Raw genomic sequence first — 26749 nt, 5'->3', positions numbered from 1 at the left:
CTGACTGTGGTAACTGCATATTCTAATTACTATTTGGACAGTGTGTGTGTGGGCAAATTTAAACTCCAGAAGTCACCACAGTAACTCTGAAGTCCAAATGACAGTGGATCCAGCTGAGCATCTGTCATCAGAAAGAAATGTTGCTGCAGATGATGGTCCAGATGAAAGGACATCTCTTATCTGTAATAACACATGTACTCAGTTCCTTTTTTCCTTGCATCCCTCCATATATCTTTAGTGGGAAGATGCATAACAAAGAAGGAAATTACTTTATATATATATATATATATTCATATATATATATATATATATATATATATATATATATATATATATAATTATAATAGACTAAGTTTGCAGCGTTTGTCTCTGCCAGATTGTTTTGTGTCATCCTCAGTGCCATGCTCCCCACTCCTCCTCATCATCTGCCCCATTGCATGAACTTATGTCCTCCTCTGGCCATGTTAACACTTGCTGGGTTGTTACTAGAAGTCTCATTGTTTTTGCTAAGGCTACTTCAGGGTTTCTCAGGATTTACCTGTTAAGTCTGTTTTTGTGCTGAGCTACTGTCTGTCTATATCTTTGCATTTGGGTCGTGAAACCTCATTATTGATCATATCTACTTTGTAGATGTTGTTTTTGACCTGCTGTGTTTTCCCCCCCTCTCCTTTTATTATCTCTCTGATTGATTTCTTTTTGAGTGTGTGTGTTTTAGTCCACTGGTGACTCACTTCATTGGCAGTGACAGTTCTTTGACCTTTTCACTGACAGTGAACAACAAACATCAACCAAAAGCAAATGCAACACTTAAAATCAGATCTAGACAGAGCAACTGTCCAAATAGTTATGAGCCAGCCAATTGGAGCTCTAAGTATAGAAATAAGTCTAATATCAGCACAGTGTTTCAACTGAACCGTTAAATTAAAGCCGACAGTCTACACTTTAAGTACATTTTTATAACTTATTCAAATCCATGGTGGTACATAGAGCCAAAATGATAAAAACTGTGTTGCTATCACGGTAACATATATACGCTGACTGTACCACGCGTTGAGACTGGTATGCGTCTAAAGACTGGTATTCAGAGGAGCAGGCCTGAAACTGAGCAACAATCCAGTTGGGTCAACCAATGGTAACTGTTTTACCAGGCCAGGCTGCCAAGCACCTGCTTTTTGGTTGAGTGAGTGAGGTGTTAATTTCTTGATAAAACAAGAGTAGTTTGGTTAAAGGGTGTAGCGTTTGATGCCACAATGAAATGCTTCTCCTAATCAGATACATTGATGTGAGATCGGCTCAAGCTGCATAATATTTCCACTTTGCTTTAATGTTTCAAGAGGATTTTTGGTAAGGTTAATATAATTTAGTGATAGAGAATGTTGTCCCCTGTCACAGAGCCCAGTAGATTTATGATGGTCTCACTGATCGTGATAGGTGAAAACATAATTTACAGTGCCTTTAAAAAGTAATTATACCCCTTTTTTTCACATTGTCACATTACAACCAAGAACAAATGTATTTTATTGGTATTTTATGTGATAGACCAAAACAAAGTGATACATAATTTTGAAGTGTAAGGAAAATGATAAATGGTTTTCAACATTTTTACAAATAAATATCTGAAAAGTGTGGCGAGCATTTGTATTCATGTCCCCTTTACTCTGATACCACTAACTAAAATCCAGTGAAACCAATTGTCCTCAAAAGTCAACTAATTAGTAAATAGAGTCCACCTGTGTGTAATTTAGTCTCAGTATAAATACAGCTGTTCTGTGAAGCCTTCAGAGGATTGTTAGAGAACATTAGTGAACAAACAGCATCTTGAAGTCCAAGAAATACACCAGAGGGATAAAGTTGTGGAGAAGTTTAAAGCAGGGTTAGGTTTTAAAAAATATCCCAAACTTTGAACATCTCATGGTCACTGTACAATCTATCATCTGAAAATGGAAAGAGTGTGGCACAACTGCAAACCTACCAAGACAGGCCGTCCACCTAAACCGACAGGTCGGGCAAGGAGAACATTAATCAGAGTAGCAGCCAAGAGGCCCATGGTAACTCTGGAGGAGCTGCAGAGATCCACAGCTCAGGTCAGAGAATCTGTCCACAAGACAACAAATCTGAACTTTATGGAAAAGTGGCAAGAAGAAAGCCATTGTTGAAAGACAGACATAAGAAGTCCCCACAAGCCATGTGGAGGACACAGCAAACGTGGAAGAAGGTGCTCTGGTCAGATGAGACCAAAATTGAACTTTTTGGCCTAAATGCAAAACATTATTCATGGCTGAAACCTAACACTGCACATCCCCCTGAACACACCTGTGGGGATGGTTTTCTTCAGCAGCAAAGCTGCTCAGGATTGATTGGAAACTGGATGGAGCCAAACACAGGGCAATCTTAGAAGAAAACCTGTTAGAGTCTGCAAAACAGGTTCACCTTCCAGCAGGACAACAACCCTGAATACAAATCCACGCCACAAAATATTACAAATATTTTCAGACATTTATTTGTAAATAACTTTGAAAATCATTTATCATTTTCCTTTCACTTCACAATTATGTAACACTTTGTGTTGGTCTATCACATAAAATACATTAACATTTGTGGTTGTAACGTGACAAAATGTGGAAAAGTTTTGCAAGGCACTGTATCATGAATTCTGGGTTTCCATTAGAATGCTTACCACATATTTAAGCGTGTATTAATAATAATCAGGCCACAGGAATCATGGTGGATGTTTTGCACTTTGGTCAGCCAGGACAGAAATGCTGCACGCAGAAAAGCACACAGGTATCATCAGAAGACACCAACAGACTAAGTGAGGATCAGCATGGCTGCTTTTTATGTCGATGACAGTGAGAGTTTCCACACCAACAAGGTCGCCATCAATGCTGCACAAAAACTGTGTGTGAGAGTCGAGTCAAACACACAAGTATTTGCTTATCTGAGAAATAAAGAAACAAAAAGAGTGGAGGCACATGGGAAACATTCACTAATGCTGTGTAAATGGACAATGTTCATTTCAGTAATTTCAGCTGCAGAAGACAAGATTTTTTTTTCTTATGTTTGGAATAGTTGGAGTTTTGTCCCAGAAGATAAAGATAATTGCTCTTCATCATGGTGATTATTTATGAGCCTGGCTTCTTAATGTTCCAATCCACACTCTCTCGTTGGGTAACATGGTAAATGAAACACGTCTACTCTCTCAATGTGCACATTATACGCTAATCATTTCAGTGAGACTGAGATATAATGCTACATCAAGGTCAACATGTTTTACAATGCACGTGTCTCCTAATGTCATAATAATGCACTTATGGCATTATAAAAGCCAGACTTAATGCACTTATTCAAACCCACTGTGCCATGACAGCATGGTACATTACACACAGCACACAAAGCAACAGCTTTAACACACGCACACTGTTACTTCTATAGTGGTAATCGTTTGGGAATGAGTGGCAGCTGGTCATAGTTGGAGGTCAGTGTGGTCCAACTAGGAGTCCATATGGAATGTAACATGGTTGTTTATTGAGAACTGTGATTAAAAAGCTAGAGAAGGAAACCCAGAGGGTGGGGCAGGATCTCCTGGGAGCACTCAGGGCCAACAGATGGAAGAAGTCTCTCTGAACCAGGGAAGGATACAATAGTACTCAAAGGAAACCCAGGGAGACACCGGGAGAAGGACCAGAAAAGTCCTGCTCATACCAAACACTTCACCAACACACAGTTCATCAGTAGATGACGTAAATCCCAGACACTGTCTTCACACAACTCTTGGCAAGGACTTAGAATTTAAATGAAGCATTGGTAGAATGGCCTATGATGTCATTGTATTAATAAAACTGACGGTCACAATAACCTCAATTTCTGTGTGCTGTGCCCCACACCAGTGTTTAACACATACCCATATTCTTCAGAACAGAAGACCAAGTGAGCTTCCATTACCAATACATGAATACCATCATATTCATGTATTGTTTAGTCTTGCTAATTAGATATTTTTATGAGACCTGCAGTTTCAAAAAAAGTAGTATGATTTGATTCCCTAAAACTTACAGTGTGTCTCTGAATGAATGCTTGTAACTGAGTGGGGCCCCCAACCCACTCCATCCACCCAGCTGGTTTAAAACCGATGTTAATTAATTCAAGATGGAAGATGGATCACAATTTCCTCTTGCTCACTCTTAACAAATGTACAGATCATTATGGCTTTATGTGAACAATTTATGCCCAGTTAAGGAATATAATTTCATACCAATAATACGGTGCAACAAGCTGCATTTCAGTTACCCACAAATGTATTTCTGACCCATTCATCTACACATCAATCTTTTGCCATTTTTATCATTCACACCCGCTAAATGATTTTACTTCTTATGCCTACATACCAATTGTTTCAACCAAAATATACAATAAAACAAAACCTACTAAATATCAAAAAATACCATGCAGCAAAATGAATGTTTTCATTTGACATTTTAGAAAAAGGCCTCATATGTCTGAAGTTTCATATGTCTGAGAATAGTTTTGTTTTTTATGTAATTGTACTTCTAACAATGCCCATACAGACCTTTAATGGATTGGTTTTACTCACATGTAGTGTCAACCATTGTAAAGTGCACAAAAAATAAAACTAGAGACTTTGTGCACTGTGCACATTTAGTAGCCAAATAAGCAGTAGACACAAGGGACAACCTGGGGCTTCAGTGCCTTGCCCAGGGACACTTTGACTGACACTGTGTTTAGTAGAAAACCGCTCTACCTACTGAGCTACAGCTGCCCGCTCCAGGTTCACACTAAGCGTACGCCATCACGTCTACATCCTTTTCATTTTCTCGGTTTCTGCAGGTTAATGTAAAGTAGAATTTCATTTATTATAAAAAGTGTGAGTGAGTGTTTTGTTAACAAGTATGGTAACTCATGAGTAACCGTATTTAACTGCGCTTAAATAAAACATCTTCAGTTGAAACCTTTTAAAAGAAAATTTCGCCATTTTCTTGCCTTTTTAATACTATATATTCACATTTATAATAAAATGCTTGTTGGTTTGCACATACGGCACACCTTGTACATTATGTTAAAGAATGGACTATTATACCCGGATGCAAGGGTTTTTGTGACTGAGTGTAAGCTGAGCGCCACCTACAGAGGATATACTGTGACCACATACAATGCCGTGGTACAAAACCAAGCATCTACCATAATAATGACCAATTCACGTGGCAAAGACAGACACTTTGAAAGTCCACAGCTGTACATGCACAAAATGGAATTATGGCCATTTTGAGCATTTGCGGCAAATTCTTTTTAAAGATTTTTTCACTAAGCTTTCATCAGGCTGGGCTATAGCGGTCGTCTATTAATCGCATGGTTGGCGGTTTAATTCTGGGCTTTTCCTGTCAATAAGTTTGTTCATGTTAATGATAAATCCTCCTTAGCTAATCTTTGTATGCGTGGAGTTCCACAAGGCTCTGTGTTAGGACCAATACGTTTTACTTCATGTATGTCTCCTTTAGGAAACATCATCAGAAAAAACTCCATAAATTTCCATTGCTAGGCTGATGATGCCCAGCTATATATATCTATGGAGCTTTAAGCATATCTACAAGACATGAAAGCCTGGATGTAAATGGTAAATGGTCTGCACTTATAAAGTGCTTTTCTACCTATTGGCACTCAGTTGCGGGTCCACTGTCATGGAACCATGACCTGCAACTGAGACCAAGCTTTCTGACACTTGGCAGCACATTTTGCTCCAGAATAGTCTTGAGATTTTATTGTACCCTTCACAGATTTAAGACACCCTGTGCCAGATGCAGCAGTAACCATTACTCCTCCATGTTTCACAGTAGGCACAGTGTTCTCTTCTTTGTATGCTTCATTTTTGTGTCTGTGAACATAGAGCTGATGTGACTTGCCAGAAAGTTCCGCTTTTGTCAGGACATTCTCCAAGCTTTTGTTCTGTTTGCTTTAACAGTTGAATCTTCCTCGGTCATCTACCATTATGTCACTTTGGCCCAAACAGCAATGGATGGTGTGATCTGACACTGATGTACCTTGACCTTGGAGTTCACTTCTAATCTATTTGGAAGTTCTTCTGTGCTCTTTGTTTACCATTCATCAATTTTCCTTTTGTGGCCACATCTAAGGTGGCTGGCTACAGTTCTGTGGACCTTAAACTTTTGAATAATATGTGCAACTGTAGTCAGAGGAAAATTAAGCTGCTTGAAGTTGGTCTTATAGACTTTACCTTTACCATGTTTGTCTAGAATTTTCTTTTTCTAATCTCCTGAGAGAACTCTCTCCTTAGCCTTCTGTGGTTCATGTTCAAGATTGAATTCCAGGGCTCACTTTAGTTTAACATGTTCCTATGTTCGAATTATTTTCAGTCTTTTCCAGGGCACCATAATTTCTGTCCAGGGCAGTTTCATTTTGCCAGTTTCAAGTTATTTCACTGACCATTGTGGGTTATTCTTTTTTAAACAAAAGTGTGTCAACAATTTTGTCTACGTGTGTATGAAGTGAAAAAAGAATTGGGCATAGAATTGAGTCTTGTGGAAATGAGATGTGAACTTTGGAGGAGGAGGAGCTGACCTGAAAAAAGATCTGTTAGACTGATTAAGGCAATAAAAACTCAAATTTAAAAGAAGATCATCGGCCATTTTAAGGAGTGGAGTTGCTGCCCTATGTGCAGAACAAAAGCCTGATAGGAATTTATGTAAGAAATATTTTCATTTAAGAACTACGTTTTCCTGCAACCTTAGATAAAAAAATATCATTTCAAAATAGTTTGCAGAAGAAGTGGGATAAAAACATTGTTTTTTTTATAAGGGCTGGACACCTGCTTGAAACTAGATGGAAAGCTTCCAATAGCAAGTGAACTATTAATAATTGAATGTTAGAGAGTATTATTGCTTGCACCGTATCTTCATTCTAGCCATGGCCATAAATTTCTTCTTTTTGTGTGAGAGGCAAGTATTATCATCACATACTCAAATATTTTTTCCTGACAAGGTAAGATTTCTTTTCTATTTCCTGGGAAACGTGTATTCACCACATGTGTCAAGGTGTGCAATCATCACATAGTTGTTATTCTTGACACATGTGGGGTTGTGTGTTTGTTCAGTTTTTGTAATCCTTCTCCTAACACACACCAACCCATATCCAGGACAGGATAAACTTACAGAAGGCAGATGACTCAAAGGCAGTGAGCATCATGACTCAGGGTGTGAATAGCACTTTGTTTCTCTAACAGCACATGTGTGTTCAGTTAGGTGTCGAGTTCTGGATGCTATTGTCAAGTGCAGAGACTGGGTGTGTTGTCAGGTACTAGGCTCATTGTCAGACAACCGGTGTTGTGTTTGTTGTCAGCTGCTGGGTCACCCTTTGTTGTCTGGAGCTATGTCTGCTGGTAATGATGTAGTAGCTACATAGCTGTGAAGTGATGGCAGCCTGCACTCTTTCAGATAAGTAAATGTCAGGGGAATCCTCCAAATCACGTTACATTAGTGAAGAGCAGAGTGAAAAGCAGCGTGAGTCACAGAGAGAAGCAGAGGAAGGAGAGGAGACACCAGGGCTGCTGGCTCCACTCCAGCTGATATGAATGCACATATTCAGAGAATACAAACACACACACGCACACCCACTGTAAATATGCTGTCAAGAACGCACACACACACACACACACACACAGTGTTAATATACACTTGTTAAACAGTGTTGCATAACCCAGTATACTGCGGTGAAGAGCTGTAGCAAACCCTAATGAAATGAAAACAGCTTATGTCACTGGAAATGGACTGAAACATGGAATCCAGTAGTTCACGTGGTGGTGTTAGTGGTTACTGCACAACAAACGGCAAAAAGACCAAAACGATGGGACTAATTCTAACTACATACTTATATAAATAGCTTTATTTTTCCATGTACAATCCATTGAAGGCACAGATATGTTAAACATAATGTTGGCACATCAGTACATTTCTTTCTGCTACTCAGAAGCATCTGCCTCCACGACAATTAAATCATATTTTCCTGAGTCATCTGCTTCTGCTCTGTACAAACACCTTCAAATTGGCTCATTTACAGTTTTTCCTAATGGTTCATTTTGGTTCTATTTTCCCCACATCCTACACTTAATGTGGATATAACTGGCATAATTTCAAGCTTAGACAGTATTTCTCAGGTGAAGCTAAAGAGCTGAACAGACATCCATGTGTTCAAACTGCTGGGTAAAATCAAAATAACATTCCCGAAAGGTTGGAATGTTGTAAATAGTAATAGAAGTAAATAGAAGAGAAGTTGGAACATATTTTTAATTCTAAATAGTACAAAGAAAGCATGTGCATTTTGAGAGAGAATGAATTTTATGCCAACAACACAGAAATTTGGGGCAGAGGCAACAAATGACTGTAATAGCTGTGGTATGCAAAAAATAAATAAATAAGAGCAAGCAGAAAATCTCCTAATAATTAAGGTTACCTGGTAACAGGTGAGTATCATGATTAAAAAGAGCATCCCAGAGAAGCTGTCAGATATAAGAATGGGGAGAAAAAAAGCATCTTCAACACCTTGAGAATAACATTTATCAATGTAAAATTACAAATCATTTTGTAATTTAATGATAATACAATACCAGCAGCACATTCTGCACATATTACAACAGCATAACTCCACAGTAAAAGAGTCCAGGTCTTCCAAGTGCTAAACCAGACCAGTCTATTAAAAACATTTGGAGCATTTGAAGCGAAAAAACAAAACAAAAACACACTGTTAAGCAGCTGATATTAAGCCAGTACGGGAAAAAAGTTTTGCTTGCAAGATTAAAACAAGTGGTCTCCAAAGTTCGCAGACATTTACAGAGGAGGTGATGCAACACAGTGGATCACATGAAGACAATAATATGACTGAAAATTTGTACTATTAGATAATTCATCAAGGCCTCAGACGACAATGTGATCTTTTAATATGGCATGAAGCAAACGTCTTTAATCCAGGAAATTTTAATCTTCCATGTAGCATCAGATGTCAGCTGGAACATGCTCCACCTCATCATCTTCTCAGAAGATACAGATATACAGATAAGTGTATCTGATGGATGGATACTAGAGATGTTGCACAGATGGCCAGATGAAAGGAAGACTAAAACAAATGTTCATGAATCTGCATGGAGGGGGACGTTTTGGGAGGGGAATCTTAAAAAGGAGAAAGGAAAAGAGAATACAGAAGAGAAATGGGAACAGCTAAGAGGAGGGCAAATATGGCACAAGGGAGAAAGTGAGAGAGATTCATAGGTCGTATGAGGCCGTATGATCTCTCTCGGGGACTGAATGGAAGCTCATTCTCTCTCCCACACACAAACACGTTCATAGAGGCAAATGCAAAGGCAGATTAAGGTTATATAATCTGCAGGAGAGAAGATTGAATGCTCCCTGTACATCATGTTTCCTTGTTGTTTTACTGTATGACCTGAAGAAAACACAGATTTGAGCACAGCAGACTCTCCAAAGTAACACAAGCAGCAGTTGTATCAATTATAGATGCTTGCCAACAGCCTTTCAGGTATTAATAGAAAGATACTTTGTCAATTCCTTCTGATGCTTAATATAGACTGTGCTGCTTCTCTAACAGTGAGAGCAGAGGGAAGGAGAGCAGGGCCGATGGGGCTGAGAGGCTGAGGGCTACTTTCTGCTGGTGCAGAATCCTCATTAAAGTATTTAACTTGCAAGCGCAGGGTTGTCAAGGAGGGTAAACCCTGTGAAATGCAGTGTAAGCCTCCTTTTTCTCTGGTGCAAACAGAATTCATCATGTTCTCAGTCAGACTAAGACCAAATCTGTCAATATCATGATAACTACAAATCTAAAACAATAAGGAGCAAAGGCATCACCTGACACTGACAATCAGTTTACTGTTATTAGAATAGTGGGGGCCTGGTGGCTCAGTGGTAGAGCATGGGGTTTGGATGCAGAAAGGTGTAAGCTCCAATCCCAACCCACCAGGTGTTGGCCCCAAGCCCCAAGCCCCGATACAATGGGAGGGTCACAGCATTTTATTTTGTTTCATTTTCTGTGTTTGAGATTTAAATATTTTGTATAGCGCCTGCTCATGTGACCAGAGGAGCCGAGGATCAAACCTACAACTAGGGGATTGGTGGACGACCATCGTAAAGTGAGCCGTCAAGAGTATGAATGTTGAAGACTTTGTAGTTAGGAGAAGAGACAAATCAATTCATTTTAAATCGGGCGACCAAAACATTAGAACCACCTCGTCTTATAATGCACTGCAGTATGAATCCACTGTGACCTCAGTATTAAACAGAGAGTAGAATTATAACCATTTACAGTTTCACCTTTGCCAGTGGGTGCATAGATCATAGTTCAAACATGGCAAAGTTGAAAAAGGAGACTCACTGTAGCAGAGTTGGGGCATAAGTAAATTCTGATTATTTGAAAAAACAGCATGACTTGTCCTATTATAATCGATTATGAGACAGTCTGGCCAAGGAAGCGCAACCTTCTGGTTTTACAGCCACAGTGCAAACTATTGAGTTACAGTGTTAATTGTTATTACTTACGGCTGAGTGTGTGCGAGTGTGCGAGTGTGCGAGTGTGTGTGTGTGTGTGTGTGTGTGTGTGTGTGTGTGTGTGTGTGTGTGTGTGTGTGTGGGTGAGAGAGAGAGAGATTTGTCATGGCATTATTGGACAGCACACACAGAACACTCAGTCAGGATAGGTAATGTCAGTGTGCTTTAATGTGTTGCAGGGGGAAGAAAAATATAAAGTGCAGTTGACAGATGCTATAGAGGAAGGACAGGGAAGCAGACAAGGACAGAGTGATGAAACAGCTAGGAGACCAAAATTCATTATTCATAGCAGCGAGATGTGCCCTGTGTTCTAAGATGCATATGACAATAGTAATCTGAATCTGGAGACACAAGGGTGCATTTTTGTATGGTTTCCTTTCTCTCTGTTCTATAAACTCTAAAATGTCCCAAAATAACGTTGACACTTTGGTTTCTCTTACATTAAAAGTGAACGCTGCCCATTTAACATTGCACTGTCAGACGTTGCACTGTCAATGTCAGACGCCACAATCAGAAATGATGTCTTCTCTGTTACATGCATTCTTCTTCATCAAACCCTGGCATCTACGTTACCCAGAGGGCAACTTAATCATTGACAATTCAGCTAGATAATAAATGTGTCTAATGCTAAAACTGGTTAATGTAGCCTCCTTGCTTCTAGGAAGGAGCTTTAGCCCCAAGAGCCGAGTTCCTTCCTAAAAGAGCGAAGTGGAGAATGACCTTGCCAGTACAGCTGTAAGGAAGGAGAAGCAGCAAGGACAGACTTAGAGACAGAGAGAAAGTCCATAAAGACGATGACGTGAGAGACCGCGAGACAGACATGAACAGAGAGAAAATCCATTAAGGTTGGACAAAGCAGAGACAGAGGGAGTTATTACCGAAATTACAAATAACAGTAAAGTGGCAGAGCCATAAATCAAAACTGCGACTTATGAAAGAAATAAAATAATAATGGAAAGAGAAAGCAATTTCAATAGAAATAGAAAGAGAAAAAGAGAACATCTGAAGATGTCAGAAGGAAAATCTTTGCTCACTAAAAAAACAGTTCACCAGCAGTCGAACGCTTTGATGAACAGCTGGAGGAAACGGAAGCTGAAATTAGCAATAACCAGCTGTCTACAGAAGGTCTAAAGGGGTAAAAGCAAGTGGCCAGAGGAACAAGACCTGAGGGGAGAGATGGAATTTTCAGTTTGTTCAATAAGGTCATTAGACGAGGTTATTCTCTGGTTTTTGGTTCAGGGTTTTTCTATATCTCTGATATCTACAAATGGGTGAGTGCTACAACCCAGACAGAAGAACATCTTGTAGGAAAGAAACAGTTTTCCATCATAATGGCCGAGATCTACTCATGTTTAGTAACATTTATTCTCAAAGCTTATTTCAACCCTAACACACTAATAAGCAGTTTAAATTTTCCTGGACCTTTAAAAAAGAGTTGTGTGTACAACTCACATTTTGCATTAAAACATCACAAACAATATTTTTGCATATATTTTTGCATTTAGTGTGTCTGTATGTATTGTATTCTCCTGCTGGTATGAGAATAAGCGATGGCTTTCTGCTTGCACCATTCATTTCATTTGCAGTCTGGATTCAGTGGAGGGGTGAACATCTCCTGCTCTGACGGCAACTGGGAGGGGCTGCTGCAGGAGGACTAGGCTCCCTGTGAGGGCTTTGGGATGTGGGAGGGGCCTATGCTAGCACCCGCTGCTCATTGATAAGAGTGAGAACCATATGTGCTTTCACGTCCAGAATAAGTAAATAACTCCAGAAAAAGTTGCTAGAGTTGTTGGTAGTTGCTTTTTTGAAAAAGTTACAAGAGGATTCTGAATACTTGTTAAATGCAGTGACAAAGTCTCTAAGTTGGCAAAACTGGTAACCACTGGCTCACCAAGCTTGAAAGCAGTGTACTGTTTAATTGACAACTAACTGTTAAGTAATCTTGACCACTCAGTGACCACTCAAATGTGACTAATCAGGTTTTTGAAATTAATGTAGGATTCATTACCACTTTGGCGAGCTACTGGGAAAGTGGCGACATGTTGAAGACTGTGCTCTAAGGCAACTTCATAAGATGTTTTCCCAGTTTGGTTTGAAGAAAGTTGATTGTCATTTAGCAATTTAACACCTAGGGATGAACTAAAACCAGGTGTACCTAGGTGTGGACAAACATGGCCGACTACCAAATTGAGCAGGAAGTGTTGCCTATTGGCTCAAAGTTGTTAATCCCTGCAGAAGATGGTCCTTAGGACAGAGATGTGAATTTTAGGCAATAAGCTTTTTGGCAAATGCAAACCCTCTGGTCAAGACAATATGTTTTTATGCTGGATGCCCTTTCAGCCACAACCCTCCCATTTTATCCAGGCTTGGGACCAGGAACAAGGCCCTTGATGGCAGGGCGTAGCCAGACCTGGTGGTGTGGAATTCGATCTCGCGGTCGTTTGCATCTCAACCTGATGCTCTACCCATTTGCCCACCACGCCCCCAAATGTTCTTAGACACAACAGTGAAAGTGAGGTTCAACACAACACAGCTGGTTAGACATCTGGTGAAACCAGAAGATTTGAGGCTGTGTTTGAATGGCATATGCAAAGTATACCCTCTTTCAGATATTATCCAGAGGGGCTGTACGTGACAATGACAACATTCAAGTCAGTTGGCCTGGACATTGTACTGATTTTATCAAGTCAGCTTCCTAGTACAAAGTCTGGAAACCATTCAATTGAGCACATATGTAAATAGATCTGTTATCTGGTGGATTTATCTGAGGTGATTGGGTGTGATGATGTTGTCTTATCTGGGGATTTCCAAAAAAACAGACAAACACCTGATGGCAAAGAACACTTATGTGCAAAATTTATAACAATGGCTCAGTGGAGAGACAATGAAATGTGGGAACTTCTGTCGGTAAGGGCAGACATTGTGAAACAAAGTCAGTGAACAGCACGAGACTTGGTCGCATTTGATCATAAATGTGCTGTGAAACAAAACAGTGTGATTTCCATAGCGTATTTTATACAACATGACCTGCCTCCATGTACCACCCAGAATAAATACTTCTTACATCTTACATCGTCTTGCATGTGAAAGAGAATCTCCAGAGATGATTTTCCAGATATTCTCCAGATCATATGTGAAAAAGCATAGAAGTGTAGTGTTTGGCTATTCACATACTTTTGGCTATGTAGCGTACAATAGTTACGGAACGCTTGTCTCGGGAAAACATGAAGAAGACAGTGACAGAGGTAGATACAGACAGAAGAGGGACAGAAGATGAGGCTGAGAGATGGAGATTCTCTCTTCTCACTTGTACCAAAGGTCTCTCACCCAGTGAGCCTCAGGAGTCCACTATCTCCCTCTGCACTTCTCTCTAATTGGCTCCATTTCATTAGCTGTGGGATTTCTGAGACTATGAGGAACCACACTGGCATATCAATGCGCTTTGCCCTCACTGCTGATTGGCCACTCAGACCACAGGGGGCCTTTGATGGGTTATTAAGTGCTTTATTGTACCAGAAAGCCTTTATCATTCATTCATATACTCGGTGTAAAACAGAGCCATCCTGTACAGGGATTTGCTGGGTACGTGGTGTCAAAGTCAGGACTTATACAAACTTTTTCAGTGCAGTATTCTTTAACATGCTTAGTACTCACTGCTTTTGGATGACTGCTGAATATGCTTGCGAGGTTTCATCTGCATGTATTGATTGTATGTACATTGTTTCCCACATACCGCAGAAGTGTCACAAGAATAGTCTGTTTACTAGTTATTAGTTACTGTTAAATAATAAAAACATCAAAAATAATGAAACATCCATCTGACAAGTACTGTGGAGAAGTACAGTTCTTGCAAAGTGATATCTTCTTGGGAAAGTCTCTACAAGGTTCTTACACCTTGGAGTCAGTGTTGACTCGTCCCTGTGCAGTTTGCGTGTTGTGTCACTTCCTCTTTCTGCCAAAGGATTGTTTACTGTGTACTTTTTTGTTTGTTTAGTCCATTTGACTTATCCCTTGAGTTCAGGGTCGTCAGAGCGGATCATTGTCCGCATGTTGGATGGATGCCCTTCCTGAGCCAACCCTCCCCAATTTCTACCGGGCTTGGACCAGCACTGCACAGCTGGGGATTGGGAATGGGCTGTTGGGGGTTCAGTGTCTTGCCCACAGACACTTCAACATATATCTGGGACTGGGGATCAAACCACCGACTGGTCTGTGGTGGCAGTTGCCTTACCAACTGAGCTGCAGCCACCCCCGATTAATTTTAGGTCTTATTTTACTCAAATAGGTTATTTCTCTACACAATTAATACTTGAGACGTGACATACTCTTGTATTACACAAGCACCTGCTCTTCTAAAACATAACTAGCTAATGTTAACTCATTCCAAATTTTACCTATAGCCTTTAGCAATGGCTTCTCTGTCTCCCTCTCTCCTTTTCTCACTTGCTCAGTGTGTCTCATGTTCAGTTTTTCCTCCTCCTCTTTAAGTGATAGGAGTATCTGTAACAAGTGTAAAGTTTTTGCAGCTTGGGAGGCGAGACTCAGGGAATTGGAAGCACGGCTAAGCACCATGGAAAATAATCCACCTGGCAGTTCCCGAGCAGCCAGGAAGCAAATCCGGCTGGGTGACGGTTCGTAAGAGCTCTAATGCTAAACAGATGCCCGAGGTTCACCACCAGTCGGTTCACGTTTCTAATCGATTTTCCCCACTCAGCGACACACCCGCTAAGAAACCAACTCTGGTAATTGGCAGCTCTATAGTCAGAAACGTGAAGTTAGAGACTCCAGCGGCCGTAGTCAAATACCTTCCTGGGGCCAGAGCGAGTGACGTTGAATCATATTTGAAACTCGTGGCTAAAGATAAACGTAAATACAGTAAGATTATTATTCACGTGGGAGTTAATGACGCCCGATTACGCAAATCTGAGGTCACTAAAATGAACGTTGAATCGGTGTGTAACTTTGCTAAAACAATGTCGGACTCCGTAGTTTTTCTCTGGTCCCCTGCCAAATCTGATCAGTGACTACGTACAGCTGCATATCATTATTCAACCGCTGGCTGCCTAGGTGGTGCCCAGCAAACAATGTGGGCATAAATAATGCATAAATAATTGGAAACGATTTTGGGGAGGAGTCTTCTGTTGAACCATTCTACCATAAAGGTCTGCTTTATGGGATGGTCTTCCTTTTGGCAGATTTTTCCATCTCTGCAGAGATGTCATAAGCAAAAATTAGATTAGTGTGCTACCTAGATCCTTTGTCCTCTGCTTCTCAGTTTATCCAAACTGCCAACTCTACAAAGAGCTGCTGCTTCTAAACTTTTTTCATTTCCCACCAAGTATAAATGCACATAGTATACAGACTGTAAAGATTTTAAATAAAAACAAGTATCATCTGCTTCCTAGCACAACTGCTCTTTTTCTATTCTATTCTCGTATTGCTTCAAATGCTTATACATTTCAGTTTATTATTATTATTATGTTAATATTATAACTTGGATCGTACTGCACTGTTCTGTAACATACTGTGTCCATTTGTGTTTACATAATTTTTTTTTCTTTTAAATCTGAACATCAATGTACAGTATGAGCAGCATCCTGCAGACTATAACTGTGGTGAGATGACAGGTCCTTGTGTCCTTTTACATGCATGTGATTCTTTGGAATAATCTGAGCACATATTTTAAATATTCAAAAATTGTTTGGGACAAAATGCAGGAGGTGACAGGAGGAGGTGGGGTGGAACCATGTCTCTGAAAGCAGGCAGCAGACTAGCAGTGAGAATGCAAAGCTCCGTGGTGTAGTATGCAGACTGAATGAGCATCACATGGTTAAAGGGGCTGCCTGGTGTGAGAGAGATGCTGTGGACTTGGCTGCATAGAACATGTGACTAAAAAATGAAAATGTGCCTGCAAGAGTGAGTGCAGACTGCATGATTTATTATGTAGCTTTTAAACTGGATGCCAATGAAGCGTACAGTAGGTTTGCACCCGTATCTGTAAAACCTGGCTGGCTTTTTATTCATTATCCTCTTCCCAAATCACATTGCTTCTGTTTTGACAACAATACTGCATATGCAAAAAGAAAGGCAGCAAAAACAATAAACAAAAGCTGCGATGGGATTTATCTATATCTGGTCATCTCTTTCCCCTACTGAGTATTGTCTGTCTCTCTGCACAGAGCTGCCAGGTCCAAAATAGAAATATTCTCTGTTGTTTTACCAACTACAGCAATCATTGTTGACGAACATGAAACTCCACAGTGGTACTGCTCACTTACTTTACCACCATTCAAACCGTTACCACTGAGCCGGGATGGAAGCTCACACTATAAGTAAATAAGAGATCTTTAATACAGTGTTAGTTATATACCATGTATGTCTTTGGACTGTGGGAGGAAACTGGAGGAAACCCACGCAAGCAAGGGGAGAACATTCAAAGTCCACACTGAAAGGCTGTAGCCACCCAGGATTCAAACTGGGGGACTCGTGAAGCCAAGCTGCCCTGCAGTGAAATCAGTGTTAGAAAACAGTTACATAGTGTGTCATTAACACCTTATCTGAAAGTAGTGCTTAAGTGTTTGGGCTTATACTCTTCCATCTTCACCTACACAAGTTAAACAATTAATGCAGATATTTTTTGCAACAATAGATGAGGCAACTATTCCTCTGTGATAGTCTATTTATCTACAGTCCACATGTACTGTTCTGTGACACAGGCTGTATTTTGGAGACGCACTGTAAGGAAAGGACACATTAAGTCATTATAGGTTGCCACTTTTAGATGAGGACATAGATCTAGGACTAGTGCAACTGGGTCAAGATTTAAAGGCATCCAGGGATGTCACTGTCTTAGTCCTGAACCTGATGTGTGCTTCAACTGCAATACAAATAGTTCAGTACTGAGTTTGGGAGATAATAGCTTCAGTGAAATATGGAGGTGCAGAGCAATCAAGAGCATTTAAAGCAGTCAGGCCATAAACATTCACAATTCAAGTTTACTCAGTCTGCTTGATGACTCATTGAAAATGAAGTTTTTATTGTATTCTTCCATGATATAAAAGAAGGACTAAAACTTTATATATTTGTTGTATAACATTTAAATATTCAGAAGGCTTCATTGGAGGAAAAGGTGGTTTTAAGTCCTTTTTGTAGTCCCAGCAACTTCATCATGTTTTATCATTATTTACTCTGGGTAAGCATTAGATTGTGTGTAGTTGCTCATAAACACTCCTTTTAGGGTCTAAAAAGTTGTGGGTAAATGGTAAAGGTGTGTTAAAGCAATGTTAAACCTTATTTATATGAAAATTAAAAAAAAAAGAACTTTAAATAAAGATGGGTTGAAATCAAAGCAGCAGAGGACAAGACGTTCCACATTCCACTGTCTCGTAAGAACCTGATAACTTGATAGCGTCTCTTCTTTAGACTGTGGCCATCGGAATGTGCTCCTCATACTCTATTTGCTAAAAAAGATACTTGTGTATTCTTTAAGCCAAAGATGAGACAACCCGGATTACATCACCACCATTAACTGTGTTTTACCTCAGTCTGTAGAGGAGTGATGGAAAGAAGATTTTAAGGCTTTCTTTAGGCGGGACCTTAATATGGCACGTGTCCAAAAGATGAGACGGTCCACTCCATTTATGTGTTGTCATTACTGAAAGAATGATCCTACATTCTTGCTGCAACTGACATTGAGTAATAACAATGCAGCATGGCCGCAGGAATGAACTCACAACTGGGTCACACTTGAGAGTTTGTGGCTGACTCAGTCCACCGACTTTCTAGTGCAACTTTAAGAATAATAATAATAATAATAATAATAATAATAATAATAATAATACATTTTATGTTAAAGCGCCTTTCAGTTCACTCACGCTCACTGTACATGAAGCAGCAATGGACAACAACTTAAGCAGAAGATCCACAATGACGTGGTTTGTGAAGCTGTACAGGCCTCTGACGTATTATGCCAACAAATCTGAAGGATGTGAGTGTGGAGGGAACTAATTCTAACTGAGGATACTTTTCTTGGTCATGTTGCAGTTAGTTAAAAAGGCTTAGATGTCATTATATATTACTTACCTGTTAGATAGCTTCAGTTCCAACTGGAAACCTTATCCAACAAGTAAGTGCTTTGCTGATTATTTGACAGAATTAAGCAGAGTGAATTTCCTATATATCTTGGATTTTCAATGCACTAGAGATTTTCATGTTGCATAAAAATACCTGAATGCACCTATTCATTTACACGAATATGTACAAAATCTAATACATAAAAAGATTTAATCCTTAATTACTTTTTTATGTACCTTGAACACTAAATATTTATTTTTGAGATTTGTCAAATTTAGAGGAATCACAAAGTAACCAATTATTTTATATGTATATAGTGTAACTGCCCCAATATATTGCATTCAAAATCTAGTGTAACGTTTATACACGGCACATTAAGACACAATTCTGCCAGAAATAGCAACGTGACTAGGGGTTGTGTTGGAAAACAAATGAAGTGAAGATGCACAGGTGACTTCAGGGGAAGAAGGCTTGTTGTGCATGCAGAAAAGCTAAATGTTAGTCTGCTCGTTGAAAAGAAACCAAAGGTAGTGAAGGACTGAATTAATGGTGGCAGTGCTCCACATACTTCCACATAAGTCTGCAAAAAGAGTCCTGCTCAGACCTATGCAAAGTATAAATATTGGCTAATTGATTCCTCTGGCCTTGATGGTCCTACTCCTCTCTGCATGTCTGAAAACCCTTAGTCAAGCCGCCCATATGCTAATAAAACTAGAGGACAGCTATAGGAGCTGATTGGTGGGCTTTAAATGTCAGCATGCTCACATAGCATGTTTACCAGATTGATGTCTATCCTGTTTACAGCTGTAATAAAAAACATTTAAAGAGGCCGTATGATGCATATTTTCATAATACAGTTATACAGTTTTCTACTTTTATTTGGTGGCTCTTTTAGATCAGTTTTGTAAGGTAGAAAAGTCATCAATTACTTTCACCACTACATACATATATACATGTAATATCTAACATGATGACCTGATTTATTCCACAGCTAAGATTTTAAAGACATTGAAAAGAAGACCTGGGTATGCTGATGCTTTCTAGATGACCTCCGACCTTTTCTTATAACTCACAGAAGAGAGCGTGATGGCTGTCAGCAGTAATAAATCAAATGGCGCTGTGGTAAACAGCATCCAGTGGTTTGAGGGTAGTAGCAGCAGCATGAGCGAGCATGATATCTCCATATTCCACTGTAGATAATATGCTGGATTTTCTGATGCTTTTCTGTTTCCAGAAGAGAAACAGTTTTTGTTTCTGCATAAAATTCTAATGCAAATGATACACATGAGATATGTTCCTAATTCCTATGTTTGATCATTCATAATGCCGGACTGTATCACTCACAGAGCTGCTCCTTTCAGTAACATGATCTTCATCAGCATCCTACATGGAGATTTCTGAGTTTTATTAGAAGACTCCTGAACTGAACTTGTGTGTTCCTGCTCTCACAAACAGCTTGCAGCAGCAGTGGCAGGTGCAGTGTTCCAAGGTACAATGAAGTAACCATTGATTTTTGCAAATATAAATCACGTTATGTAGTGCACATGCTCTTTTTATAGTCACTGGAGTGACATTTTAATTCCTAATTGTCATAGTGCGTTTGTACCTGGATCACTGTAAGACTACAAAGAGAAATGATCTGCATTATTCCAGTTACGCACTGCGTGCTGGCTGCATCCGTGTGGTAGATGCTTCAACATAGAGTGTGTCAGAGCAGGTGATGCAGCAGATAAATCGGACAAGGTAACTGCTGCTTTCAGATTTGGAAGGAGAGCCAGCCACAGACGCTCTGCTGGCATTTCAGTTGCACGCAGATAATTTGGACACAGGACAGGGAAGTGACTCTTCATGCAGCCTATCTAATCTGACATTTCTAATTACTACATCGAAAGCATTAGATTGAAAAGTCCTTTCTTCATTGGACCACAGTGAGTGCGGCCCACTGACAGGGATGGTGAAGGTCAGTCTGTCTGAAACAGATCAGCAGTTATTCATTAAATTTATTGGAAATTCAGGGTCACTAAAGCATTAACCTTAACCTTTAGGGTGACCCTTAGAGAACATGCTACAAATGATTGTACTGCCTTTTTCCAACCCTCTAATGACTATTAGCAACGTTACAATAACAAAACTCAAGGGCTCCTTATTACATTTGTCTAAAGGCTAATTTACACTTTCCAATTGTTCTCCAATGGATCCGTCCTTTGTTCGCAGAAAGCACTTGTGTACTACAACACGTAATGCCAACTTTTAACAAGTACTGATTCTTCTATTTGAAGAATTTACATGAAGAAGTGGAAAGAAAATCTATAACACTAATTGTTTCACAAGAACAGTGTCAAGGACTGAAATCCTGTTACACACCTTTTGTGAATGAAACAGGTTACTAGTCTACTTGTTTGGCAAATACACAGCTGGTGGGCACAGATTTCTACATGGTGCATGGATGTCCATGATGAGACACTCCAGAGTCTTATAGATTTGAGAGGGGACGACATTTAAAGTATGTCACAGATGCTACTACAATGGAGCCAATGTGAAAAGTATCAATTGAAAAAGTCAACCATGCTCTTTGAAGGGTCCTGAAACAACTGAGTAGACATTGAGTCTGAATTTCTCTTAGTTAAACTTTCCCCAGTTCATATCCACATGCTGCCTGTGGCTCCCACAGTCTAAAGTCACACAGTTAATTGTGCCTGTAGGTGTGAATTTGCACGTGTGTTGCTGAGATAGATTGGTCAGGTGTTCAGGGTGGCACCCCATCTCTCGCTGAGTGTCAGCTGGATCGACTCCAACCTTAACAGATTAAGCAGTTTAGATGATGGATGGATGGACGGAGCGGAGAACAGGAAACATGGAGTGAAAATGGGGGAGAAAGAAAGTGTGAGCTACATCCTCAGCCTGCAGAATGCACCAAGTCAAATTATTTTTCCATTCAACTATTATCAAGAGACGATGTCTCTTTATTCCCCCAAATAAAAAAACAATTAAGAGAGGTGCCCTTGAAATCATAAGTGAGTTGAAAGTGCTGATCCTACATTACTCAGAGTAATAGTCTCATTTAAAACGTGCTAAAATCCGATTTACTTCCTGAACTGTTAACATTTTAGTAACACCTGCACCCTGCTGAAGGCTCTGCTCCACTGAACCTCCACTATGGAATGAAAATGAACCCATTTGACTGACAAGTTCGGTGAGACAGCGATGGACGCACAGTGTTGAAAACAAGTCATTCAGAGACGCGGTGGCAGAGCGGAATGAATTAAAACTCATTCACTGCTGCAGGGTGCATTCATTCATTCTCTGCTGATTCACATTGTGGAGACTATTGTCTTTCAATCACACACCACGTGACACCAGGTCGGACCTTTTGACTGTCTCTTTAGGCAGGACATACTTTCACTGTGGACAGAGGGACTCTTTATTTGAACGTCACGTTGTCCATAAGCATAGAGCTCAGCTCACCTCTGGATGTCATTTCTCTGCACACTCCACATGTGACCAGAGCTCCACGCTCACTGCTCTGTTTGTCCCATGTTTACACACACACACACGCAGGCGCGCGCACACACTACATTGTATAACAGCAGCTTTCAGCTTCTTACCCGCATTTCTCAGTTTAGGGTTTCTCAGCACAGACACAATGACCAGCAGGTTTCCCAGAACGTCCACCACAGTGGTGAAGATCAGCACGCTGGCCAGCGCCGTGATTGCCCACGCAGGACGCGCGGCTCCCTGGTCCGGTTCCGGCCCGGGCTCCGTCCGGTTCTTCAGCAGCGACTCATCCTCCGGCATGTCCATCTGTCTCCCTTCCTTCACAGCCCGCGCTCGGTCTGACTAATCGCTGACATGCTGCTTCACCCTTGGCAGACACCCCCCCCCCCCAACAGACACAAACACACAAAAGCTGTCAGTTGTGTCCCTCGGTGGCCGTGGGTTGTCTCTGCGCCTTCAATGCGTCCAGCGGCGTAACTTCAGCCAGAGACGGGAGGCGCACCGCTGCCCAGTTGCCAGTCCCCCCGGAGCGGACCGCAGCCCGCCTAGACCCATTGACAATCCGGGAACCTCGGAACCTGAACGCTGAGACGCGCCGCCTGAATCCCCACACCTCCTATTTATTCCCCTGCTTTATCTTTCCACACCTCTTGCTCCTTATCGCTCCTCTTCTCTGCCTCACCAGTCACATCTGCTCCTCCTCTACCTCGTCCTCCCCCTCCTCTGCTCTCTGTTGTCTGTGGGACTGGAGGCAACTCCGAGTCTCCTCTGGCATTTAGGACCGCGCTGTCCAGCTCACTGTGCTGTCGTGTTCATCAGTTCATTTTAGTGCAGCCATTATTTCCTTTGACTTCCTTTTCATTGTCCTCGTGGTTTTTTTTATTTTTTGGCAGCTTATAGAATGTGCTTTTCTTCATATCAAATTGCCAATAAATGTCTAAAATACATCACACGTACGAACCACACGGTGGCAGTTGGAGGGTCAGTGGTTTGATTCCAAGTTTGGGCAAGACACTGAACCTCCAAGTTGGTCCTGGTGGCTCAGATGAGCACAAATTAAACATTTGTGTGTGTGTGTGTGCGCGCGCGCGTGAGAATGAGAAGCAACATTGCGAGCTTTGGATAATCAGGCTGTATATATAAAATGTCGCACTGACTGTTGTACATTCAAACAACTGGCTTCCAATATTATTTCTGTGACAAAAACCCTCTCAAAAAACATCTAACAACTTATTTTGTCTGCTGCAAAGATGATTGTTGGTTGCCGACTCCCTTCTCTGGAGGAACTGCCTTAAAAGATAAAGGACACGTCTCACCCTGGACACTCTCTGAACTTCTGCTGTCAGATCTATTAAAACAAGGACCAATAGATTTAAAAAGTTTTTTTTACCTGAGAGCAATAATACTGAGCACTGAGTACATGGCCATTATGCAATAAGGGATCGAGGCGATATTGAATGTGTGTAATTGTGTGTGGATTTGTTTCAGCATGTTTTCCCCTTCTTATTTATTGATTGCTGCTGTATTTATTGATTTAATGTTGTTTCTTATTGTAGTCATACTAATTGGATGGATGAGGCTTTTTCAATTTTGTTGTACGTTACAATGACAATAAAGTGTCTATTGTGTACTATTCTGTGATGATAACTCAGTGTGCTCTTATGAGCTTAAAGAGTTATTATTTTGAGTGTTGGCAAATAGAAATGTTCTGATTCTATTCAGTGACAACATTCTGAACATATGAATGTCATGATTCTGCAAGGCTCCTTTTATTTTATTATGTTTCTGGTTTCGTTCAGTTGATTCTTCTGCTCTTTGCTTTCTGCTCTTTTCCTCTGCCAGTTCTCCAGCCATAGCAGCAGATGGCCACACCTTCATTTCATGCACATCATTCACCTGTTCACCAGCCCCTCCCCACCTGCACTCCATGCTCAGTTTTCCCACCAGCTCCAACACCTCACTGCAGATTTGGTCTTCAGTGTCCCCCTCAGATGTCGTACCTGCCGTTGTTCCCATTCCATTTCCGTTTCACTGGTTGTGGCACCGTCCTGGTCTCTTCTCCAGCTAGATTTCAGTTCTTCCAGTAGCCATTTACTTATTTTCCTGTTGCCAGTTTTCCTTCTGACACTTTATTCATCCCTGCCTGACAATGCCTCATCTAAACTCTGTAAAACCCTTTATTGTTGTCTGTCCTCTTCCAGAGAGTCTCCAAAGTTCATTGTTGTAACAATAACATTCCAGCTCCATTTCTGTTGGATCGGTAAGAAATGCATAAACTTTCCATGGTTTTAGTCTTTTGAATTCATGAAGAAACCGTATTTCGTAAAGTGACAGCCAGACTCATGAACTAGAGGCACATAAAACAGTCCTCTGTTTTTTTCTACACCTCAGCAGCGTGACTCTCCCACCACAGTGCTCTTGAAAAAAAAAATCTGATGTTCAGACATGTTGCTCTGTGTATGTGCACAACATAGAATTATTCATGAACTTCACATGGTTTTCATATATATATTCAGCATGAGATTTATTGAGCAGCACAAAGCTCAAAGCAAACATGTGAGTAGTGACTAACAAATCATGAAGTCCCTGGTAATTAAGTCATTAATCAGCAGTTACCAAATAACTAAAGCTGGAATGAAAGTAGTAACTTGTTATTGGAGATGAAACTGAGAGGTAATAAATTGGTTGTAACGATCAGTTTATAACAAGCTGGGAGAAGGAGAAACAATCATTTTGTTCATAAGTCAGTCAAGTCAGTCCTGATTAACCACAAATCAGCCACTGAGCAGCAACTCAATGATTCCTCATTACTTATTCATTAGTTACTGTTTTTGTTCACCTGAGTAAAAGTGACGTTACTACCTGCTGTTTCATGATTATCTGACCATAATACTGCTCTTTTAATAAATTAGCAGTTCCTTTCTCACTGCTTTATGATGTGGTTTTGCTGCAAAATGCTTAAATGCCCGTCCTTAAGAGAGGCTTACAACTATCCAAAGCTGTTTTAAAACGACACTCAGGTGACACACTGATCACTGAGAAAGGTCTAGCTTGCTGTAACTACTCTGCCTGTCCACACTGGCCACAAAGATGTTGAAAAAAAAGAATGTTTTTTAGCCGTGAAATCCCCACTTTGTTTCCCAGTTGAGTTGCAGCTGAAGAAAAGCAACAAAATATGGAATTCAGTACTAAAAATGCTGCAATTTTGGAAAATATCCACGTACAGTCAGTTGTCACTTGTGTTTCGATGAACTTTTTACTATGTTTTTGCTTAGATGGAGAACTGGATTTTGGAAGCAGTTTTTGGACAAATCCTAAAGGCCTTTACCAACCGAAGCTTTAGCACAAAATACTCACAGTATTTATCAATATTCACATCAAAATTATATTAGATGTGTATATAAAAGCAACGCTTTTTGATGCATTCACCTTTAGGAAAATGTAATAAAATAAATGACGTAACAATAAATAAGCTTAAAGATTTAAAGGCTCTCTGTGGAAATGTAGTATGGGTTCAAAGTTTATCTACATATTTAAAAATGATCTCAACATCTAAGAAAATAATAAAACTGAAAAAAGTTGCATTGAAGAAATAAAACAAATGTCAGCTGCTCAGGGTTAATCAGGAAAGACTTATGAAGAAAATGTCGATTACTTCTCGTCACAGATGCTTGTAGACTAAACGTTAAAGTCTCATCATTATCTATAAGATACAGTCCTCAATTCTGAATTATTCACAAACCACTCATTAACAATTATCCACTAGATCCCGACTCAGTCCTCTCTCGTTCCTCAGTAACTACTCCCATTTTGTGTTTACCATATTGCGATGTTACCATGGGTGTCTGATACCAACTGTGTGAGAGCTCGCAGCCCTGAATTCTAAACAGTTTTTAATTGCACAGCTGGTCTTTGAGCTGCCAGCTGAAACCTGCAAACTATTCGCTGTTATATTACCATAATAATGTTAATCCAGTAAGTTGCCAAACATGCATAAAAAGCAGCTCCCAACATGTTCGTTTAAATTAAACCTTTCTACTTATTATAAAATCATTATTAAAATGATTCTGCTCTGTTATGAATCCATTTGTAAGTCGTGCTCCATCAAAAAAGCAACAACTTCATCTACATTTGATAAGTGGGATATTTGTTTGTTTAGGATTCAAAATGTACTTACCAGCTTTTTCTCGGGATTTCAACCACATCTCAGTTTTTGTCTAATATGAAGTCATGACAGATCTGCAGAGGAAAGAGAGACCTTGTGGATTTTGGGCGAACTGATCACAAGTGGGCTGTGCCATATTTAAGGTATAAACAAACTGGGATTCAATCACTCAGACCACTTGTCAGGATGGTCTGTGGTGTATTTGACTGCATCGCTCCTGATGGGTCCAGACCAGGACTTTACTGAAAAATATGTCAGCAGTGGTGGTTTTGTTGAGAACTTGCCTGAAGTGAACCAAGGTAAACTGGGTCAGACCCTCAGTACTTTTACATAAATATTAAGTAACCAGGTCACAGTCAACTTTCGGGGTAAAGCTGATTTCTTAATTTGGGGTAGGGGATTCGAGAAACCTGGTTTTCCCAGGTAGATTTCCACT

At 40.2% G+C, this 26749-nt stretch overlaps 1 protein-coding gene across 1 annotated transcript in view; it reads right to left on the bottom strand.

Moving 5' to 3' along the window:
- Positions 1-23610, bottom strand: part of mtnr1ba (melatonin receptor type 1Ba) — a 76535-nt gene extending 52925 nt beyond the window's left edge. The window contains exon 1 of the mRNA XM_067508421.1: positions 22259-23610. Coding sequence (XP_067364522.1) covers positions 22259-22454 — 196 coding nt within the window. The 5' untranslated portion in view covers positions 22455-23610. The remainder of the gene's footprint in view (positions 1-22258) is intronic.
- Between the last annotated feature and the right edge of the window lie 3139 nt (positions 23611-26749).

The sequence above is a fragment of the Channa argus genome, chromosome 6 (assembly GCF_033026475.1).
Source record: "Channa argus isolate prfri chromosome 6, Channa argus male v1.0, whole genome shotgun sequence".
NCBI lineage: Eukaryota > Metazoa > Chordata > Actinopteri > Anabantiformes > Channidae > Channa > Channa argus.
Note: the sequence above shows the minus strand (reverse complement) of the source record. Positions and strands in the feature narration are given on the sequence as shown.